The sequence below is a fragment of the Lycorma delicatula genome, chromosome 2, assembly GCF_047948215.1.
Source record: "Lycorma delicatula isolate Av1 chromosome 2, ASM4794821v1, whole genome shotgun sequence".
NCBI lineage: Eukaryota > Metazoa > Arthropoda > Insecta > Hemiptera > Fulgoridae > Lycorma > Lycorma delicatula.
In genome coordinates, this window is record NC_134456.1 from 217,343,577 (window position 1) to 217,364,410 (window position 20,834).

The 20,834-nt window shown below is 35.2% G+C and overlaps 1 protein-coding gene across 1 annotated transcript in view; it reads right to left on the bottom strand.

Annotated features, from left to right (window-relative positions):
- Window positions 1-1,593: 1,593 nt before the first annotated feature.
- LOC142320065 (kin of IRRE-like protein 2) overlaps window positions 1,594-20,834 on the bottom strand; it is a 778,306-nt gene continuing 759,065 nt past the window's right edge. Inside the window, exon 7 of the mRNA XM_075357740.1 lies at window positions 1,594-1,818. Within this exon, the coding sequence (XP_075213855.1) occupies window positions 1,594-1,818 (225 nt within the window). The remainder of the gene's footprint in view (window positions 1,819-20,834) is intronic.

The following is a 20,834-nucleotide window of genomic DNA, read 5'->3' on the forward strand; positions in this document are numbered from 1 at the left end:
GACGATCGGAGTATCTGAGAAGAAAAGATTAGAAGCTTTTGAAATGTGGTGCTATAGGAGAATGTTAAAAATCAAATGGGTGAATAAAGTGACAAATGAAGAGGTGTTGCGGCAACTAGATGAAGAAAGAAGCATTTGGAAAAATATAGTTAAAAGAAGAGACAGACTTATAGGCTACATACTAAGGCATCCTGGAATAGTCGCTTTAATATTGGAAGGACAGGTAGAAGGGAAAAACTGTGTAGGCAGGCCACGTTTGGAATATGTAAAACAAATTGTTAGGGGTGTAGGTTGTAGAGGGTATACTGAAATGATACGACTAGCACTAGATAGGGAATCTTGGAGAGCTGCATCAAACCAGTCAAATGACTCAAGACAAAAAAAAATTAAAAGTTTACTTAAACTCTGATCGGCTCCCCCTTTGGGGGAATATTTCCCCCAAAGTATTATTTTTGGGCCATTTGTACTACCACTATTATAAATCTGTCACTTCTTTTAGCTAGATTTTTCTATCTAGCTAAAAGAAGTGACAGATTTATAGGCCATATATATTAAGGCATCCTCGAATAGTCGCTTTAATACTGGAGGGACAGGTAGAAGGAAAAAATTGTGTAGGCAGGCAACGTTTGGAATATGTAAAACAAATTGTTAGGGATGTAGGATGTAGGGGGTGTACCGAAATGAAAGGGATAGCAGTAGAGAGGGAAGTTTGGAGAGCTGCATCAAACCAGTCAAATGACTGAAGACAAAAAAAAAAATGCACAAACTTCACTACTTCGTTATTTTGGATAGTAAATATTTGATATTTTATTAATATATGATGTTATCTTTTAAAATCCAAATTAACCTACTAATTAAACTGATGCAATGTATGATAATAATTTGTTTAAAATATGACTAAAAAGTATAATGCAAATTTTTAAAAATTTTGAAAACTCTTTAATATATTTTAAATAAACTTTTATAAAGTAAGGAAAAAATTGGAGCACACATTAAACAATTTATTGATTAATATTCTGATATCCAATCCTTTTGCTAAGATAATACACCAAACTGTAAAATTCATGCATCTTCAACGAATTTATGGATAACAGAATATTTTAATTGTATAACATTTTTACTATAAATTAATTATATAATTAGGAAAACTGTAAAATTAATAATTTTATAATGTTTGAAAAAAGTAATGTTTGTGAAAATGATGTTTATTTTATGTAATAATTGTGAACTGGCGATTGTGGTGTTGAACTTTCTATATATGATACAGTTGAATTTTCCATAATACTTAGATTTTCCAACTATAAATGTGCTTACAATTTCAGAATTGGAAAATGCTAATTAACAGAAAAGATCCTGTTTATCATAATCTTTTTTATATAAAAAAAAAAAAAAACAACATAAATGTGGGTGATAATGGCAGTATATATTTATATCCCAGTTTTCGTTCATTTTGAATGACAAGCCTGCTTAATTTTTAATACAGTACCAAATGGTATAACGTATATAACTTATATAAAGTGATATAAAATATTAAATGGTATCAAAACCATATTATCGGCTGTCCATGATGAATAATCATGTCAGAATTGTTTGTCAGAGTACTATGATTATTGGGAAGATCATTAGGTAAAAATGCATCGAATATGCATAGGAAGAAGAAACAGAAGCCAGTTGACCGTCATGTGAAACATTTAATAGAAGTGTAGCCTCCGCTAGACCTCTAGGTGACCTCACTAAAAAGCTATATTCTCCTTGATCTGATGGACGTACTGACGTTACAGTCAGTTCAGCTATTTGACACGATGGTGAATTACCCTCCTGAAAAAAACATTTCCAAAAAAAATTATAGAATACACAATACATAAGAATTTTTAAAAATGATATAAACACTAACCTAAGTAGAAATAACAAACTATGCTAAAGATCTAATCGATAATAAATTGGATACTAATATTTTTCTTAAAAGAAATTTAGAATAAGTTTTACTTAAAATCTCAAAATAAATCGCCATTTCGATTGTTATATAATCATTATCAATAAAAACTTGATTGAGAAAAAATAAAATAAACAAATGAAAAAAAATTACAAAATATTATAAAACAAATATCTTTATATAGAGTATTATCTTCGTTTCTTTTTTTTTCCTCTTTAGTCTCCGGTAACTACCGTTTAGATAATTCTTCAAAGGATGAATGAGGATGATATGTATGAGTGTAAATGAAGTGTAGTCTTGTACATTCTCAGTTCGACCGTTCCTGAGATGTGTGGTTAATTGAAACCCAACCCCACCAAAGAACACCGGTATCCACGATCTAGTATTCAAATCCGTGTAAAAATAACTGGCTTTACTAGGACTTGAACGCTGGAACTTTTGACTTCCAAATCAGCTGATTTGGGAAGACGCGTTAACTACTAGACCAACCCGGTGGGTTATATAGATTATTATCTACGAGAGGTTTAGGTCTCTAATGTAAAGACAGTTTCGTTGTAAAATAATTTATTCTGAAAACTTAATAAATATTTTTTATTTCTCTTAAACTACATACCTCATACTACTTCTCTATATAAATGTCTTAAATGGCATTTATCGAAACGATACACCAGCTTCAATATACCCTCGTCGTATTCTTCTGCCGCTAGTCCATTTAACTGTTGATTATTAACAGCATTTTTAAGTTCATCGTCACCCGCGAATGCTTGCTGCTCAAAAATTCTTTCAATTTCCCAAACAAATGGTAATCAGAAGGAGCTAAATTCGGACTATATGGTGGGTGGTGGTAAATTTCCCATCCAAATGTACTCAGTAAATCACGTGTCGGACCCTCAACATATGAACGTCCATTATCGTGCAGCAGGGCGACGCCGTCGGTCAGCCGCTCACGTCACCGATTTTGAATGGCGCGCCGCAACTTACGTAGATTTTCGCAGCAGGCTTCTGCATTTATAGTCGTTCCACGTGGGAAAAAATCAGTCAGTAGTAGCCAAACCGATCCCAAAAGACTGTGGCCATCAGTCTGCGTCCAAATGGCTGTGGCTTGACCTTTGTCGGTGTGGTTGGTGATTGAGAATAAGGCTATTCACATGTCTGCCGCTTTCTCTCTGGCGTGTAATACGAAATCCACGTTTGATCACCGGTAACAATTGAATTAAGAAACTCATGACCCTTTTCTATGTAGCGCATCAAAAATTCCAAAGCAGATCCCATTCGGATTTTATTGTGACGTTCCATTAAGACGTGCGGCACCTAACCAGCATAAACCTTTCTGAAGCCTAAATGATCATGAACAATGCAACCAATAACAGCTCTTGAAACATCAGGAAAAAGAAGGGCCTGATCGGAAGTTGTTGAGCGACGATCTTTTCTGATTTCATCATCGATGCGTTTCAACAATTCCTTGATGATTATCGAGAGCCTCCCCGAACGTTTTTCATCGTGCACATTAATTCTGTTATTTGTAAACCATTCACACCATTTTCGGACGTTTTTTTCATTCATTACATTATCACCGTACATAGCAATCAACTGCCTATGAATTTCAGCCGGCTTAACCTTTTGATGGTTTAAAAAACGTATGGCTCCACGTATTTTACAGTCGACGGCAACATCGATTTTCCTATCCGTTTTATAACGTAATAACTGATACTCAAAAATATTACAAAGCGACAATTTTCAGACAACAATGGAGTGTGTACATTACTAGCATGGACATGAGCGACGCAGGTTCGCCAACCTTAAGGAGAGAAATTTCCCAGCGGTCTTTACTTCATAGATATCCTTCGTATATATGTATACAGAATGTCCCATGAAGAAACGTAAAAACTTTCAGGAAATGTTCTACTAGTGAAAATAAAGATTAACTTTCTCAGAATTAAATTTTCTGAAAGTTTTGTTACTAAATCTTTTGCATTTATTAATTTATTCGTCATTTAAGAAATCTATTTAATTACAAATTTAAAAAAAACTTGTTTTTCGACACCGAATTTTCTTTTTTTTACGTTGGATATATTAAAACCTACTGGAGTTTTAGTTTTGGGAACTATTTTATCCTTTTTCCCACCTCAGATTACTTAAGAAACCATCAACTTTATTGCTTAATTTGGCTCCTAAAACTAACAGTGGGCCTTCTTTTTATTAGATGAGCTGAAATTCGCGAAAAATGTTTCGCTAGCTGTAACTCGAAAACAAAGTGTTTCCAGACCTATGTTTATATACACCTGTTTTTATTATTTTAACCAGTAGAACATGTCCTAAAAGTATTTCTATTTCTTCGTGGGACACCTCTACATATATATGTATATTTAGAATAAGAATAAGAAATACGAGGGTCATTCGATAATTTTTTCTCAAATTATATTTACAATCGGCTCGTAGATTAGAAACCATAAGCAAATTTAATAAAAAAATAATTAAGTTATAAAGGAATTTCCCTTGAAACATCTTAATTAAATACAATCTAAACATTAAAAGTAGTCTAAGCATTGATAAATGCTTAGAATAAGCATTGATAAAGTCCAGCCAGTAATGAATTAGATATCGTAATTATGTCCAGTACTACGAATAAAACCACAACATAAAAAGAAGAAATATTAATACAGAAACAAATAACATTAAAAACATAAATGATAATATATATAAATACTTTAATGATGCACAGATTAAGAAGAAACCTCGTTCTGAGAACACTATTACGTTCCTAGGCGCAATACGTGTACCCGCTTTAATCGGCTTTCATCTTTCAAAGTTTACGTGGTCAAGTCTTATTTTGTACTTAGTAGCAAATCGATAGACTTCCTCTTGATAACATGGTAGTCCTAATTACTCGTGAATTTCCTTGTTCCGAACGAACCGTGGCGCCTGTGAAATGAGTCACAAATTTATTCTGGAAACTGAATAATCTCTATATTGCTGGTAGTCTACTTGTACTCCAGGATTGAATTCCCTATCTCCAATCCAGTTTTAGAAACACTTTGTACAGAAGTAGCTTGCGAAGCTTTGTACAGAAGGATAGTTGCGATTTCTTGTCTAATAACCAGTATATCTCCTTAAATTTGATATCTAGCTACTTTTTTCCTTAATGTAAACTTTTCGTGTTAGATGAGAAGTTTAATAATTAAAGATACAAATGACTTAGAAAAAAATATTAGTTATTCAATGATAATGAAACTACTGCTACTTTTCAACAAAATCTCTGGCTGCATTTAAGTACTCGTTAGCATTCTGTTAGCTTTCTTACTCCAGCAATAAAGATTTATTCACCTCTGTCTTTGAACCAGTCATGTACCATATTCATGACCTGTTCATGGTTACAGAACTCAATTCCACACAAAAATCACTTAGGGTGGACCAAAAAAAAATCTGTTGGTCCAAGACCAAGACTGTGGTGGTTATAATAACATTTTCTAACCCGTTTCAACAGCTTTTCGTATCTTTTTAGCGTTATTTAGACAGGTATTATTATGCAGAAGAATTACACTTTAGAGAGAACCGGAACGTTTCTAGTTTTTCTTTTTTTGGGGGAAAGTGGATCAATTTATTTTTAAGAACATGATAATAGTACATAATAGTGATTTTGTACCTAGTTCTTCCAAATAATCGCAATAAATCTGACCTTAATAATCTCAAAACACCGTTAGCATGTTTACCGGCTGACGTTAGGTTTTAATTTTTTCCTAGCCGGCGAACTCAGATATAATTTTTTCATACTCTGATGTTCGGGTTTTGGCATAAAATGATGTACCCAAGCTTCATCACAAGTTATTATGCGGTTTTAAACAGTACTACCTTTCGCTACAATCCACACAAACCAGTTAAGTTTTGTACAAATGTGAATTCGAGTGTCTTTGACATTTTGAAACAATCGTCTCGGAATTGTTTCGGAACATACCTGGAACATGTTTTATGGTAATTAAACTTATCATAGATACTGGTATTATTCACCTTACAAATTTCAGCAATCTCAAAATATTTATGAATTTTTTTGCTAATAAATTTATTAATAAGAATTTTCAAAGCATCAACCGAATTTTTCATCGGTCTTTCTTTACGATGAAAATCGATGATATTTGTTCTCCTCTAATTAAACTGATCGATTTACTTATAGATATCTTTACGGGTAATAGTACAATTTTTACCATATTATTTTAATATCCGTGAGTGAATTTTGCCGTTTTTACACCTTCAGAATCATTCCGGAATTTTTTAATACTTATTTTTTTTTTTTTTTTTTTTTTTTTTTTTTTTTTTTTTTTTGTTGGTGGGAGGGTTAAACGTCAAGATCTGTAGAAATCCCGAGATGTAAAATTTGATCAGATTTACAAACGTTCCATTGTATAATCTGGTGCTTAACCACATACCCTGAAAATAAAGAAATAATAATAATAAAACTTAAGGGATTACTTCCATAGCAGGCAACACCCCTTCTATAAATCCATCGCAGCGGCAGACCAAACCTATAAATAGCCATTAAACCTAGCCAACAGGACTAACAACGTAGAACACAAGAAAGAGAGCAACACATATAAAATTCTAGATTGGGAATGAAAAGAGCTGCATGGGAGATATAGGCATCGTCTGCAGCAGGAAGGAGTCGACAAAGCAGCTTCAAATAATTGGCTTGTGCAAGGAAAGTTACATTCTGAGACGGAGGGGTTTATATGTAGCATACAGGATCAAGTAGTAGCAACAAGAGATTTATTCTTAAAGGAAATATCAACAACAAATGTAGGCTATGTATGCAACACAATGAAACAATAGACCATATAATCACTGGCTGTCCGATTATAGCTCCGACGGAGTACACCAGGAGGCACAATAACGTAGCAAAAATTGTACACATAAAACTCTGCAATAGATACAAGTTAGAGTTTCAAAAAGGGCCCTACTATACTTACGAGCCAGCCTCTTTTTTGAGAACAACAACGCAAAAATTTCCTGGAACCAGGGAATTGTAACAGCAAACCCCATCAATTGCAATAAGTCAAATATAGTAGTAGTTGATAAAATGGAAAAAGTAATTTACCTAATAGACGTAGCCATCCCATCAAGTAACAACATCAACATTAAACACAATGAGAAGCTGCAGAAATATACACATCTTGCTTTTGAAATTAAAGAAATGTGGAATAAAAAATAAGCTTATATAATCAAAATAATTATATCTGCGGAGGGAATAATACCATCTAATTTGCACAACAGTCTTGAAAAACTGAAGATCCAGTGGAAGACCCACGCGCTAATGCAAAGGATCGTGATAATTGACACCTGCCATGTTGCACAGAAGGCACTTAGTCAATAATAGCAAGCCTAATCTCGTTATTATAAATTACTCGTAGTTTAAGGAATGTCACCGGCAAAAGTAAAAACTGTGAAAGTGGGGATAATAATAATAATAATAATAATAATAATAATAATAATAATAATAATAATAATAATAATAATAATAATAATAATAATAATAATAATAATAATAATAATAATAATAATAATAATAATAATAATAATAATAATAATAATAATAATAATAATAATAATAATAATAATAATAATAATAATAATAATAATAATAATAATAATAATAATAATAATAATAATAATAATAATAATAATAATAATAATAATAATAATAATAATAATAATAATAATAATAATAATAATAATAATAATAATAATAATAATAATAATAATAATAATAATAATAATAATAATAATAATAATAATAATAATAATAATAATAATAATAATAATAATAATAATAATAATAATAATAATAATAATAATAATAATAATAATAATAATAATAATAATAATAATAATAATAATAATAATAATAATAATAATAATAATAATAATAATAATAATAATAATAATAATAATAATAATAATAATAATAATAATAATAATAATAATAATAATAATAATAATAATAATAATAATAATAATAATAATAATAATAATAATAATAATAATAATAATAATAATAATAATAATAATAATAATAATAATAATAATAATAATAATAATAATAATAATAATAATAATAATAATAATAATAATAATAATAATAATAATAATAATAATAATAATAATAATAATAATAATAATAATAATAATAATAATAATAATAATAATAATAATAATAATAATAATAATAATAATAATAATAATAATAATAATAATAATAATAATAATAATAATAATAATAATAATAATAATAATAATAATAATAATAATAATAATAATAATAATAATAATAATAATAATAATAATAATAATAATAATAATAATAATAATAATAATAATAATAATAATAATAATAATAATAATAATAATAATAATAATAATAATAATAATAATAATAATAATAATAATAATAATAATAATAATAATAATAATAATAATAATAATAATAATAATAATAATAATAATAATAATAATAATAATAATAATAATAATAATAATAATAATAATAATAATAATAATAATAATAATAATAATAATAATAATAATAATAATAATAATAATAATAATAATAATAATAATAATAATAATAATAATAATAATAATAATAATAATAATAATAATAATAATAATAATAATAATAATAATAATAATAATAATAATAATAATAATAATAATAATAATAATAATAATAATAATAATAATAATAATAATAATAATAATAATAATAATAATAATAATAATAATAATAATAATAATAATAATAATAATAATAATAATAATAATAATAATAATAATAATAATAATAATAATAATAATAATAATAATAATAATAATGCCCTGAGGTAGATATTCCCCACGTCCGGAACACAACATCTACGTTCCACGTCCAGGGCGGTAACAGCTGTACTCAAGTACATTACATATAGCTGGCTAACGGGGTTCCGAGTGTTGTTTCTCGGATATACTTTTTTCGGTCGATTTACATCTATAGGCCGAATTACAGGACTGGACTTTACGGCCACCTGCAGATATGACATTATTAACGATTACGGAAATGGATTAATACCGCCGTTAGAGCTGGCGATGTGGCGGCCACGGTCAAAGTTATTTGCAGGTGTAACGGAGACCTTTCGTCGTCCACATGCCCCCTGCGATGGCAAGCATGTAGTTAAGGTGCCCATGTTCGGAGCATGGGAGCCCTGAAAGCTTCGGTGTGTAGGGGCCTGGAGTCAGTGCAGAGACTGCGCATCCGCTCTCTGCCAGGACATATGCCGGTTCCACCGGAGTACCGGAACGGACCTCCAGGGTTGGTAGCCCTGGAGTGGGGGTGTACCCCGGCGGCTAGCCTTACTACAGAAGGGATTACTTGTTCATGAATTTTCCTGAACAAACCAACGTGGCAGAGGGTGCACGTAAACACCCTCGTTTAGAGCCGGCTGTTTCGCCTGAAGCGAAACGCCGAAAGAGTACGGAGAGTAAGAAGATAGAAATTGAGGCTAGAAAAAGCTTACATAAGGCTTTTTTTAAAAGTAGTAATGTACCGAAACCCAAATATTTGGTCATTACAAAGGAGGATGGAAATTTCTCGAGGGTGAGTCCTTTTCTCATCGCTCGAGAAATAAACAAATGTGCTGGAGGCCCTGTTAAAGAAATCAGGAAAACTTTTACGGGACTCCATGTAGAGACTGTTAATGATATACAGTCTCAGAAGATTTTAGGGCTGAAGAAAATTGGAGAGCTAGCGGTACGTGTAGATCCCCACGGCACGCTCAACACCTCAAGGGGTGTTGTGGTCTGTCGGGATCTTTTGAATTGTTCGGAGCAAGAGATTGTAGAGGAGCTGGCAGCACAAGGAGTAATAGAGTGCCGTCGATTGAACATGAGAAGGAACGGTGAGGTCTTACCCTCAGCTTCTCATGTCCTCACTTTCAACCGGCCTACTTTGCCAGAAAAGATAAGAGCGGGGATTCACCGTTTGGATGTGCGGGCATTTGTCCCACAGCCGATGAGGTGCTTCAAGTGCCAACGCTTTGGCCACACCGCGCTTAGATGCGAAAGACCGCAAATATGCGTGTGCGGTGAAGAGGTGCATGAGGGAGAGCCATGTAAAGAGCCTCCTACATGCATAAACTGCAAAGGAGCGCATTCTTGTAGATCAAGGAATTGTCCTGTCTACAAAGATGAGGTAGCTGTGCAGGAAGTAAAAACCCTGCAAAAGGTCAGCTACTTCGATGCAAAAAAAATAGTTAACGCCCGTAAGCCTAGAGCAGCAACATCTTATGCTCAGGCTGCGGCTACTGTTCCTGCTCCTGCTCCGATTGCTGTAGATGAGGCACAAATCATAAATAAACTTGCTCCCACTTTGGCTAACATGATTGAGAGGATCATCGAAAATAAGATGAAACCTTTTGGTAATAAAGAACTTGTTAAGCCAAAGATAGTGGTACAGCCTGCTGAAGATAAGACGATAAAAGTGAAAGTTGCTCCTCCAGAAAAGAAAACGGACACCAAACCAGACTGTCAAGTCCGTCTCAGCGAGATCCTCGATGAAAAGAAAAAGGTGATACCTACAGAGTCTGTTATGGAGGCTCCCAAGCCTCCTGTAACTGAAGTGGCCTCTAAGCCTCAGAGGCCACAAAAAATCACACAGGGGGGGCGAGTGTCCCCCCTCCCACAGGCGGTGACCGGTGCGACCCCCGTGTTGGGGAGCGGCCAGGTTGCCGCCTCTCAATCGGCGCCTGAAACCGGCGCCGATCCATGCCCGTCGTCGTCGGCGGCTTCGGTGGTCTCCGATACGGAGACCGGAAGCCTTACAGGCGACGACCTTCTCCGCGAACACGATGCTGTTCGCAGGATGGAGAAGAAAAGAAAAAAGGGATGGCCGAAAGGAAAACCCAGGCAATAATTTAATTAAAAATTAAAAATTAGCGAGTCGATTGTACAATGGAACATCAATGGATGTTTTTCAAACATCCATGAGCTCCAACGCTTGGTACATGACGTAGACCCGATTTGTATATGTCTGCAAGAAACGCATTTCCGCCGAAATGAAAATTTTAAATTAAAAGGATTCGATATATTTCGGCGAGATCAACCGCCAAATGTAAGAGTTAGAGGTGGAGTAGCTATATTAACATCGACTAGAGCTACCACCGAAGCGGTTGTTCTAAACACCAACCTACAAGCGGTCGCCGTTAGAATGAAGCGACCGCTTAAGATCACTGTGTGCAGCATATACTTACCGAATTACGATTGGAATAAGGATGACATAGAAAGATTAATTTCCGAGCTTCCCCCACCTGTTTTACTGGTGGGTGATTTTAACGCTCATAATTCTCTCTGGGGATCGGATCGAGTAGATCCCCGTGGAAGAGAACTGGAAGGGTTCCTGATGAATTCTGAACTTATTATTTTAAATGACGGATCAGGAACCTTTTTCAATGCCAGAGATGGATCGACGTCCTGTATAGATCTTGCACTTATAAGCGGATCGATAGCACCGAGGTACAGCTTCCATGTTATAGACGATCTGCATGGAAGCGATCATTTCCCGGTGCAAATTGTAACTGATGTTACTAGAACAATATATCCCATCCCTAAAAGATGGTTATTTGAAAAGGCAGACTGGACGAGCTTCACAGCTAGAACGATGCTCCCAGAAACAACCGGAGTTATCGGAGACGATGTCGACGCCATAACAAATGCAATAATCGAGTCGGCATCGAGATATATTCCCAAAACATCTGGGAAACTTACAAAGAAATCCGTTCCATGGTGGAACGATGAAATAAGTGAAGCTATAAAAAGAAAGAAAAGGGCGTATAATGCCTTTAAAAAGCGTCCTAGTATAGAAAATCTTGTTGCCTTTAAGAAATACAGGGCGTATGCAAAACGTGTTATGATAGATTCGAAAAAACGATCCTGGCAGCAATACGTGTCATCCATTGACAAAACTACTACTGCATCAGATGTTTGGAGGAAAGTGAAGGCGATTTGTGGGCGTAATGATTTTACTCCCATAACTAGCCTTCAAGATGAAGATGAAATAAAAGATACTCCATATGAAATTGCAGAGCTGTTATCCAATCATTTTGAAAAGGCCAGCAAAACGGCCAACTACGAGGAAGATTTTCGAACCAAAAAAGAAGAACACGAAGGTCTACTAAATTTTGGAACTGAGTATAATTACTCATATAATGTACCATTTAAAATGGAAGAATTCGCGAAGGCGTTGGAAAAATCAGGTAACACAGCTGCTGGTCCGGATGAAATCCACTATAATATGATCAGGCAGCTGAATACCACTGCAAAGTGTAGATTATTAGAACTTTATAATAAAATATGGCGGGATGGAACGTACCCGCAGCAGTGGAAAAAAGCTCATGTTGTTCCAGTACCAAAGAAAAATAAAAATTTAACAGACCCCAATAGCTACCGTCCTATTTCTTTGACGTGTGCTATGGGGAAAATATTGGAAAAAATGATTAATAATCGACTCGTCTGGGTTTTGGAAAAAGAAAACCTGATATCACCGTATCAAGCAGGTTTTCGACAATACCATTCTACCACTGATCAAATGATCAGCTTAGAGGACATTATATATAACAGCTTTATTACAAGGAAACATTGTGTCGGAGTCTTCTTCGATCTTCAGAAGGCTTTCGATATGACCTGGCGTCATGGTATAATGCTCCAGTTACATGAATGGGGCATTCGTGGCAATCTGCCTATACTGCTCAGCAACTACATGAATGACCGTACCTTCCAAGTACGCGTCAAAAATGAATATTCATGTGAAAGAATATTGGAAAATGGCATACCGCAAGGTTCGCCGTTGAGCGGTACCTTGTTTACCATTGCCATTAATAAATTGATATTAGCCATTCCAGTAGAAATCAGCAAAAGCGTCTATGTTGATGATCTGGCAATCATATATGCCAGCAACAAGACTGCTATAGTGAGGTACAAATTGCAACGAGCGATCAATGCTCTAAATGAAGTTGCAAGGAATACAGGATTCCAATTCTCACCAGAAAAAACGTGCTGTGTACACTTTTGTAGGAAGAGAATTCCTCATCAAAGTCCTGCTCTGACAATTGATGATAATCCAATACAATATAAAGACAGCGTAAGGTATTTAGGACTAGTATTGGATAAATCCCTCACATGGGGATTACATATACAGGACTTGAGTGATAGATGCAAAAGAGCCCTAAACATTATAAAATGTTTATCGAACTTAAATTGGGGCTCAGAAAAAGAGACATTATTGAGATTGTATAAAGCATTGGTTCAATCTAAACTAGACTACGGATGTATCGTATATTCATCCGCTAGAAAGTCGCACTTAAGAAAGTTAGACGTAGTTCATAATAGCGGAATAAGATACGCAACAGGTGCTTTCCGCACAAGTCCGGCGGCTAGTCTGATGTCTGAAGCCGGAATAATGCCACTACATTATAGAAGAGAGATTCTCTTGTTAAGATATGCAGCAAATATATGGGCTTTCCCTGCCCATATAAATAATAAATTGTTTATGAATCATCCCATGGCTGCATTATACGAACGTCGTGCTACCTATTCCAGACCAGCCGGAATTAGGTACCACGAATTAAGAAGGAAATATGAAATTGCTATACCAGAGACACTAGCAATTTCTACTAGAGAAATACCGCCATGGCTCTTGCCAGCGGTAAATACAAGTTTGGATCTCTCTCAAGGAGAAATAAAAAAGAAACCAGCAGTGATCATCCAGCAAGATTTTTTAGCAACCGTCAGTAGTTATGAAGAACATATTAGAATTTATACTGACGGTTCTAAAACTGAACATGGTGTTGGATGCTCGATATATGTAAATGAAGAAGCCCACTCTTGGAGACTGCCAGATGTGGCCAGTGTCTACACGGCAGAACTCACTGCGATTCAGCAAGCTCTTCGCTACACTGAACACTATTGCGAAGAGAGAGTGCTAATATGTTCCGATTCATTAAGTGCACTCGTCGCAATTCGGAACAAGAACATTAAGGATGTCCTAATTGCAAACATCCTGTCCATTTTATACGTTCTAAAACAACGAGGACAGCGATGCGTATTTGTATGGACTCCAGGGCATGCTGGTATTACAGGTAATGAAATCGCAGACGAAGCTGCCAGAAAGGCAACAGTCTGCGATGATTTGGATGCATTTCCTGTAAGAGTGGCAGATATTAAAAACCGTCTAACAAATATAGTAAGAAACAAGTGGAACGCTGAATGGAGGAGTTTAAATACAAAATTAAACTCAGTTAAAACTTCTCCTTATAAATGGAAAAGCGACTTTAAATTGACTCGCCGTGAACAAGTAGCGGTGACCAGACTTAGAATCGGTCACACGCGATTAACAAATTTATATTTGTTAACCGGCGAAGTGAGACCAATGTGCGGTGTTTGCAATAAAACACTGACAATCAAGCATCTAATAGAAGAGTGTACCATATATGAGGACCTCAGAAAGAGGTTCTGTTTTACAAATAATATTAGTGCTGATCTGGATAATGGAAATGAAGAAAATATAGTTGCATTTTTACACGCCAGTGGACTTCTTAAAAGTCTGTAAAATGGGAGTTTAAAGCTGTGGTAAAAGATACTCTAAGCGGTAGTTATATATATATATATATATATATACATATAGAAGAAAGAGGAAAGATATGGTATTGAGAAGATTAATTATAATTTTAAGTTCATGGTCTTTTGAGAACCTATCTCAAATTTTAATATTGGGGCCCTTTACACCCCGTAAGTGTTTGTGATTGTCCTGTCTTTCATGTTTTTAATGTTTATTGTGAAGTTTTGTGTTTTTAAATAAAATGTAAGGGCCCTTTACACCCTTACATATGACGATCCTGATGGAGATAATAATTTCTTTTAAAGAATGTGACGAGGGCTAATGACCTTAGCAGTCGATGCCCGTAAAAATTCAGATAAAAAAAAAAAAAAAAAAAAAAAAAAAAAATAATAATAATAATAATAATAATAATAATAATAATAATAATAATAATAATAATAATAATAATAATAATAATAATAATAATAATAATAATAATAATAATAATAATAATAATAATAATAATAATAATAATAATAATAATAATAATAATAATAATAATAATAATAATAATAATAATAATAATAATAATAATAATAATAATAATAATAATAATAATAATAATAATAATAATAATAATAATAATAATAATAATAATAATAATAATAATAATAATAATAATAATAATAATAATAATAATAATAATAATAATAATAATAATAATAATAATAATAATAATAATAATAATAATAATAATAATAATAATAATAATAATAATAATAATAATAATAATAATAATAATAATAATAATAATAATAATAATAATAATAATAATAATAATAATAATAATAATAATAATAATAATAATAATAATAATAATAATAATAATAATAATAATAATAATAATAATAATAATAATAATAATAATAATAATAATAATAATAATAATAATAATAATAATAATAATAATAATAATAATAATAATAATAATAATAATAATAATAATAATAATAATAATAATAATAATAATAATAATAATAATAATAATAATAATAATAATAATAATAATAATAATAATAATAATAATAATAATAATAATAATAATAATAATAATAATAATAATAATAATAATAATAATAATAATGCCCTGAGGTAGATATTCCCCACGTCCGGAACACAACATCTACGTTCCACGTCCAGGGCGGTAACAGCTGTACTCAAGTACATTACATATAGCTGGCTAACGGGGTTCCGAGTGTTGTTTCTCGGATATACTTTCTTCGGTCGATTTACATCCATAGGCCGAATTACAGGACTGGACTTTACGGCCACCTGCAGATATGACATTTTTAACGATTACGGAAATGGATTTATACCGCCTTTAGAGCTGGCGATGTGGCGGCCACGGTCAAAGTTATTTGCAGGTGTAACGGAGACCTTTCGTCGTCCACATGCCCCCTGCGATGGCAAGCATGTAGTTAAGGTGCCCATGTTCGGAGCATGGGAGCCCTGAAAGCTTCGGTGTGTAGGGGCCTGGAGTCAGTGCAGAGACTGCGCATCCGCTCTCTGCCAGGACATATGCCGGTTCCACCGGAGTACCGGAACGGACCTCCAGGGTTGGTAGCCCTGGAGTGGGGGTGTACCCCGGCGGCTAGCCTTACTACAGAAGGGATTACTTGTTCATGAATTTTCCTGAACAAACCAACGTGGCAGAGGGTGCACGTAAACACCCTCGTTTAGAGCCGGCTGTTTCGCCTGAAGCGAAACGCCGAAAGAGTACGGAGAGTAAGAAGATAGAAATTGAGGCTAGAAAAAGCTTACAAAAGGCTTTTTTTAAAAGTAGTAATGTACCGAAACCCAAATATTTGGTCATTACAAAGGAGGATGGAAATTTCTCGAGGGTGAGTCCTTTTCTCATCGCTCGAGAAATAAACAAATGTGCTGGAGGCCCTGTTAAAGAAATCAGGAAAACTTTTACGGGACTCCATGTAGAGACTGTTAATGATATACAGTCTCAGAAGATTTTAGGGCTGAAGAAAATTGGAGAGCTAGCGGTACGTGTAGATCCCCACGGCACGCTCAACACCTCAAGGGGTGTTGTGGTCTGTCGGGATCTTTTGAATTGTTCGGAGCAAGAGATTGTAGAGGAGCTGGCAGCACAAGGAGTAATAGAGTGCCGTCGATTGAACATGAGAAGGAACGGTGAGGTCTTACCCTCAGCTTCTCATGTCCTCACTTTCAACCGGCCTACTTTGCCAGAAAAGATAAGAGCGGGGATTCACCGTTTGGATGTGCGGGCATTTGTCCCACAGCCGATGAGGTGCTTCAAGTGCCAACGCTTTGGCCACACCGCTCTTAGATGCGAAAGACCGCAAATATGCGTGTGCGGTGAAGAGGTGCATGAGGGAGAGCCATGTAAAGAGCCTCCTACATGCATAAACTGCAAAGGAGCGCATTCTTGTAGATCAAGGAATTGTCCTGTCTACAAAGATGAGGTAGCTGTGCAGGAAGTAAAAACCCTGCAAAAGGTCAGCTACTTCGATGCAAAAAAAATAGTTAACGCCCGTAAGCCTAGAGCAGCAACATCTTATGCTCAGGCTGCGGCTACTGTTCCTGCTCCTGCTCCGATTGCTGTAGATGAGGCACAAATCATAAATAAACTTGCTCCCACTTTGGCTAACATGATTGAGAGGATCATCGAAAATAAGATGAAACCTTTTGGTAATAAAGAACTTGTTAAGCCAAAGATAGTGGTACAGCCTGCTGAAGATAAGATGATAAAAGTGAAAGTTGCTCCTCCAGAAAAGAAAACGGACACCAAACCAGACTGTCAAGTCCGTCTCAGCGAGATCCTCGATGAAAAGAAAAAGGTGGTACCTACAGAGTCTGTTATGGAGGCTCCCAAGCCTCCTGTAACTGAAGTGGCCTCTAAGCCTCAGAGGCCACAAAAAATCACACAGGGGGGGCGAGTGTCCCCCCTCCCACAGGCGGTGACCGGTGCGACCCCCGTGTTGGGGAGCGGCCAGGTTGCCGCCTCTCAATCGGCGCCTGAAACCGGCGCCGATCCATGCCCGTCGTCGTCTGCGGCTTCGGTGGTCTCCGATACGGAGACCGGAAGCCTTACAGGCGACGACCTTCTCCGCGAACACGATGCTGTTCGTAGGATGGAGAAGAAAAGGAAAAAGGGATGGCCGAAAGGAAAACCCAGGCAATAATTTAATTAAAAATTAGCGAGTCGATTGTACAATGGAACATCAATGGATGTTTTTCAAACATCCATGAGCTCCAACGCTTGGTACATGACGTAGACCCGATTTGTATATGTCTGCAAGAAACGCATTTCCGCCGAAATGAATATTTTAAAATAAAAGGATTCGATATATTTCGGCGAGATCAACCGCCAAATGTAAGAGTTAGAGGTGGAGTAGCTATATTAACATCGACTAGAGCTACCACCGAAGCGGTTGTTCTAAACACCAACCTACAAGCGGTCGCCGTCAGAATGAAGCGACCGCTTAAGATCACTGTGTGCAGCATATACTTACCGAATTACGATTGGATTAAGGATGACATAGAAAGATTAATTTCCGAGCTTCCCCCACCTGTTTTACTGGTGGGTGATTTTAACGCTCATAATTCTCTCTGGGGATCGGATCGAGTAGATCCCCGTGGAAGAGAACTGGAAGGGTTCCTGATGAATTCTGAACTTATTATTTTAAATGACGGATCAGGAACCTTTTTCAATGCCAGAGATGGATCGACGTCCTGTATAGATCTTGCACTTATAAGCGGATCGATAGCACCGAGGTACAGCTTCCATGTTATAGACGATCTGCATGGAAGCGATCATTTCCCGGTGCAAATTGTAACTGATGTTACTAGAACAATATATCCCATCCCTAAAAGATGGTTATTTGAAAAGGCAGACTGGACGAGCTTCACAGCTAGAACGATGCTCCCGAAAACAACTGGAGTTATCGGAGAAGATGTCGACGCCATAACAAATGCAATAATTGAGTCGGCATCGAGATATATTCCCAAAACATCTGGGAAACTTACAAAGAAACCCGTTCCATGGTGGAACGATGAAATAAGTGAAGCTATAAAAAGAAAGAAAAGGGCGTATAATGCCTTTAAGAAGCGTCCTAGTATAGAAAATCTTGTTGCCTTTAAGAAATACAGGGCGTATGCAAAACGTCTTATGATAGATTCAAAGAAACGATCCTGGCAGCAATACGTGTCATCCATCGACAAAACCACTACTGCAGCAGATGTTTGGAGGAAAGTGAAGGCGATTTGTGGGCGTAATGATTTTGCTCCCATAACTAGCCTTCAAGATGAAGATGAAATAAAAGATACTCCATATGAAATTGCAGAGCTGTTATCCAATCATTTCGAAAAGGCCAGCAAAACGGCCAACTACGAGGAAGGTTTTCGAACCAAAAAAGAAGAACACGAAGGTCTACTAAATTTTGGAACTGAGTATAATTACTCATATAATGTACCATTTAAAATGGAAGAATTCACGAAAGCGTTGGAAAAATCAGGTAACACAGCTGCTGGTCCGGATGAAATCCACTACAATATGATCAGGCAGCTGAATACCACTGCAAAGTGTAGATTATTAGAACTTTATAATAAAATATGGCGGGATGGAACGTACCCGCAGCAGTGGAAAAAAGCTTATGTTGTTCCAGTACCTAAGAAAAATAAAAATTTAACAGACCCCAATAGCTACCGTCCTATTTCTTTGACGTGTGCTATGGGAAAATATTGGAAAAAATGATTAATAATCGACTCGTCTGGGTTTTGGAAAAAGAAAACCTGATATCACCGTATCAAGCAGGTTTTCGACAATACCATTCTACCACTGATCAAATGATCAGCTTAGAGGACATTATATATAACAGCTTTATTACAAGGAAACATTGTGTCGGAGTCTTCTTTGATCTTCAGAAGGCTTTCGATATGACCTGGCGTCATGGTATAATGCTCCAGTTACATGAATGGGGCATTCGTGGCAATTTGCCTATACTGCTCAGCAACTACATGAATGACCGTACCTTCCAAGTACGCGTCAACAACGAATATTCATGTGAAAGAATCATGGAAAATGGCATACCGCAAGGTTCGCCGTTGAGCGGTACCTTGTTTACCATTGCCATTAATAAATTGATATTAGCCATTCCAGTAGAAATTAGCAAAAGCGTCTATGTTGATGATCTGGCAATCATATATGCCAGCAACAAGACTGCTATAGTGAGGTACAAATTGCAACGAGCGATCAATGCTCTAAATGAAGTTGCAAGGAATACAGGATTTCAATTCTCACCAGAAAAAACGTGCTGTGTACACTTTTGTAGGAAGAGAATTCTTCATCAAAGTCCTGCTCTGACAATTGATGATAATCCAATACGATATAAAGACAGCGTAAGGTATTTAGGACTAGTATTGGATAAATCCCTCACATGGGGATTACATATACAGGACTTGAGTGATAGATGCAAAAGAGCCCTAAACATTATAAAATGTTTATCGAACCTAAATTGGGGCTCAGAAAAAGAGACACTATTGAGATTGTATAAAGCATTGGTTCAATCTAAACTAGACTACGGATGTATCGTATATTCATCCGCTAGAAAGTCGCACTTAAGAAAGTTAGACGTAGTTCATAATAGCGGAATAAGGTACGCAACAGGTGCTTTCCGCACAAGTCCGGCGGCTAGTCTGATGTCTGAAGCCGGAATAATGCCACTACATTATAGAAGAGAGATCCTCTTGTTAAGATATGCAGCAAATATATGGGCTTTCCCTGCCCATATAAATAATAAATTGTTTATGAATCATCCCATGGCTGCATTATACGAACGTCGTGCTACCTATTCCAGACCAGCCGGAATTAGGTACCACGAATTAAGAAGGAAATATGAAATTGCTATACCAGAGACACTAGCAATTTCTACTAGAGAAATACCGCCATGGCTCTTGCCAGCGGTAAATACAAGTTTGGATCTTTCTCAAGGAGAAATAAAAAAGAAACCAGCAGTGATCATCCAGCAAGATTTTTTAGCAACCGTCAGTAGTTACGAAGAACATATTAGAATTTATACTGACGGTTCTAAAACTGAACATGGTGTTGGATGCTCGATATATGTAAATGAAGAAGCCCACTCTTGGAGACTGCCAGATGTGGCCAGTGTCTACACGGCAGAACTCACTGCGATTCAGCAAGCTCTTCGCTACACTGAACACTATTGCGAAGAGAGAGTGCTAATATGTTCCGATTCATTA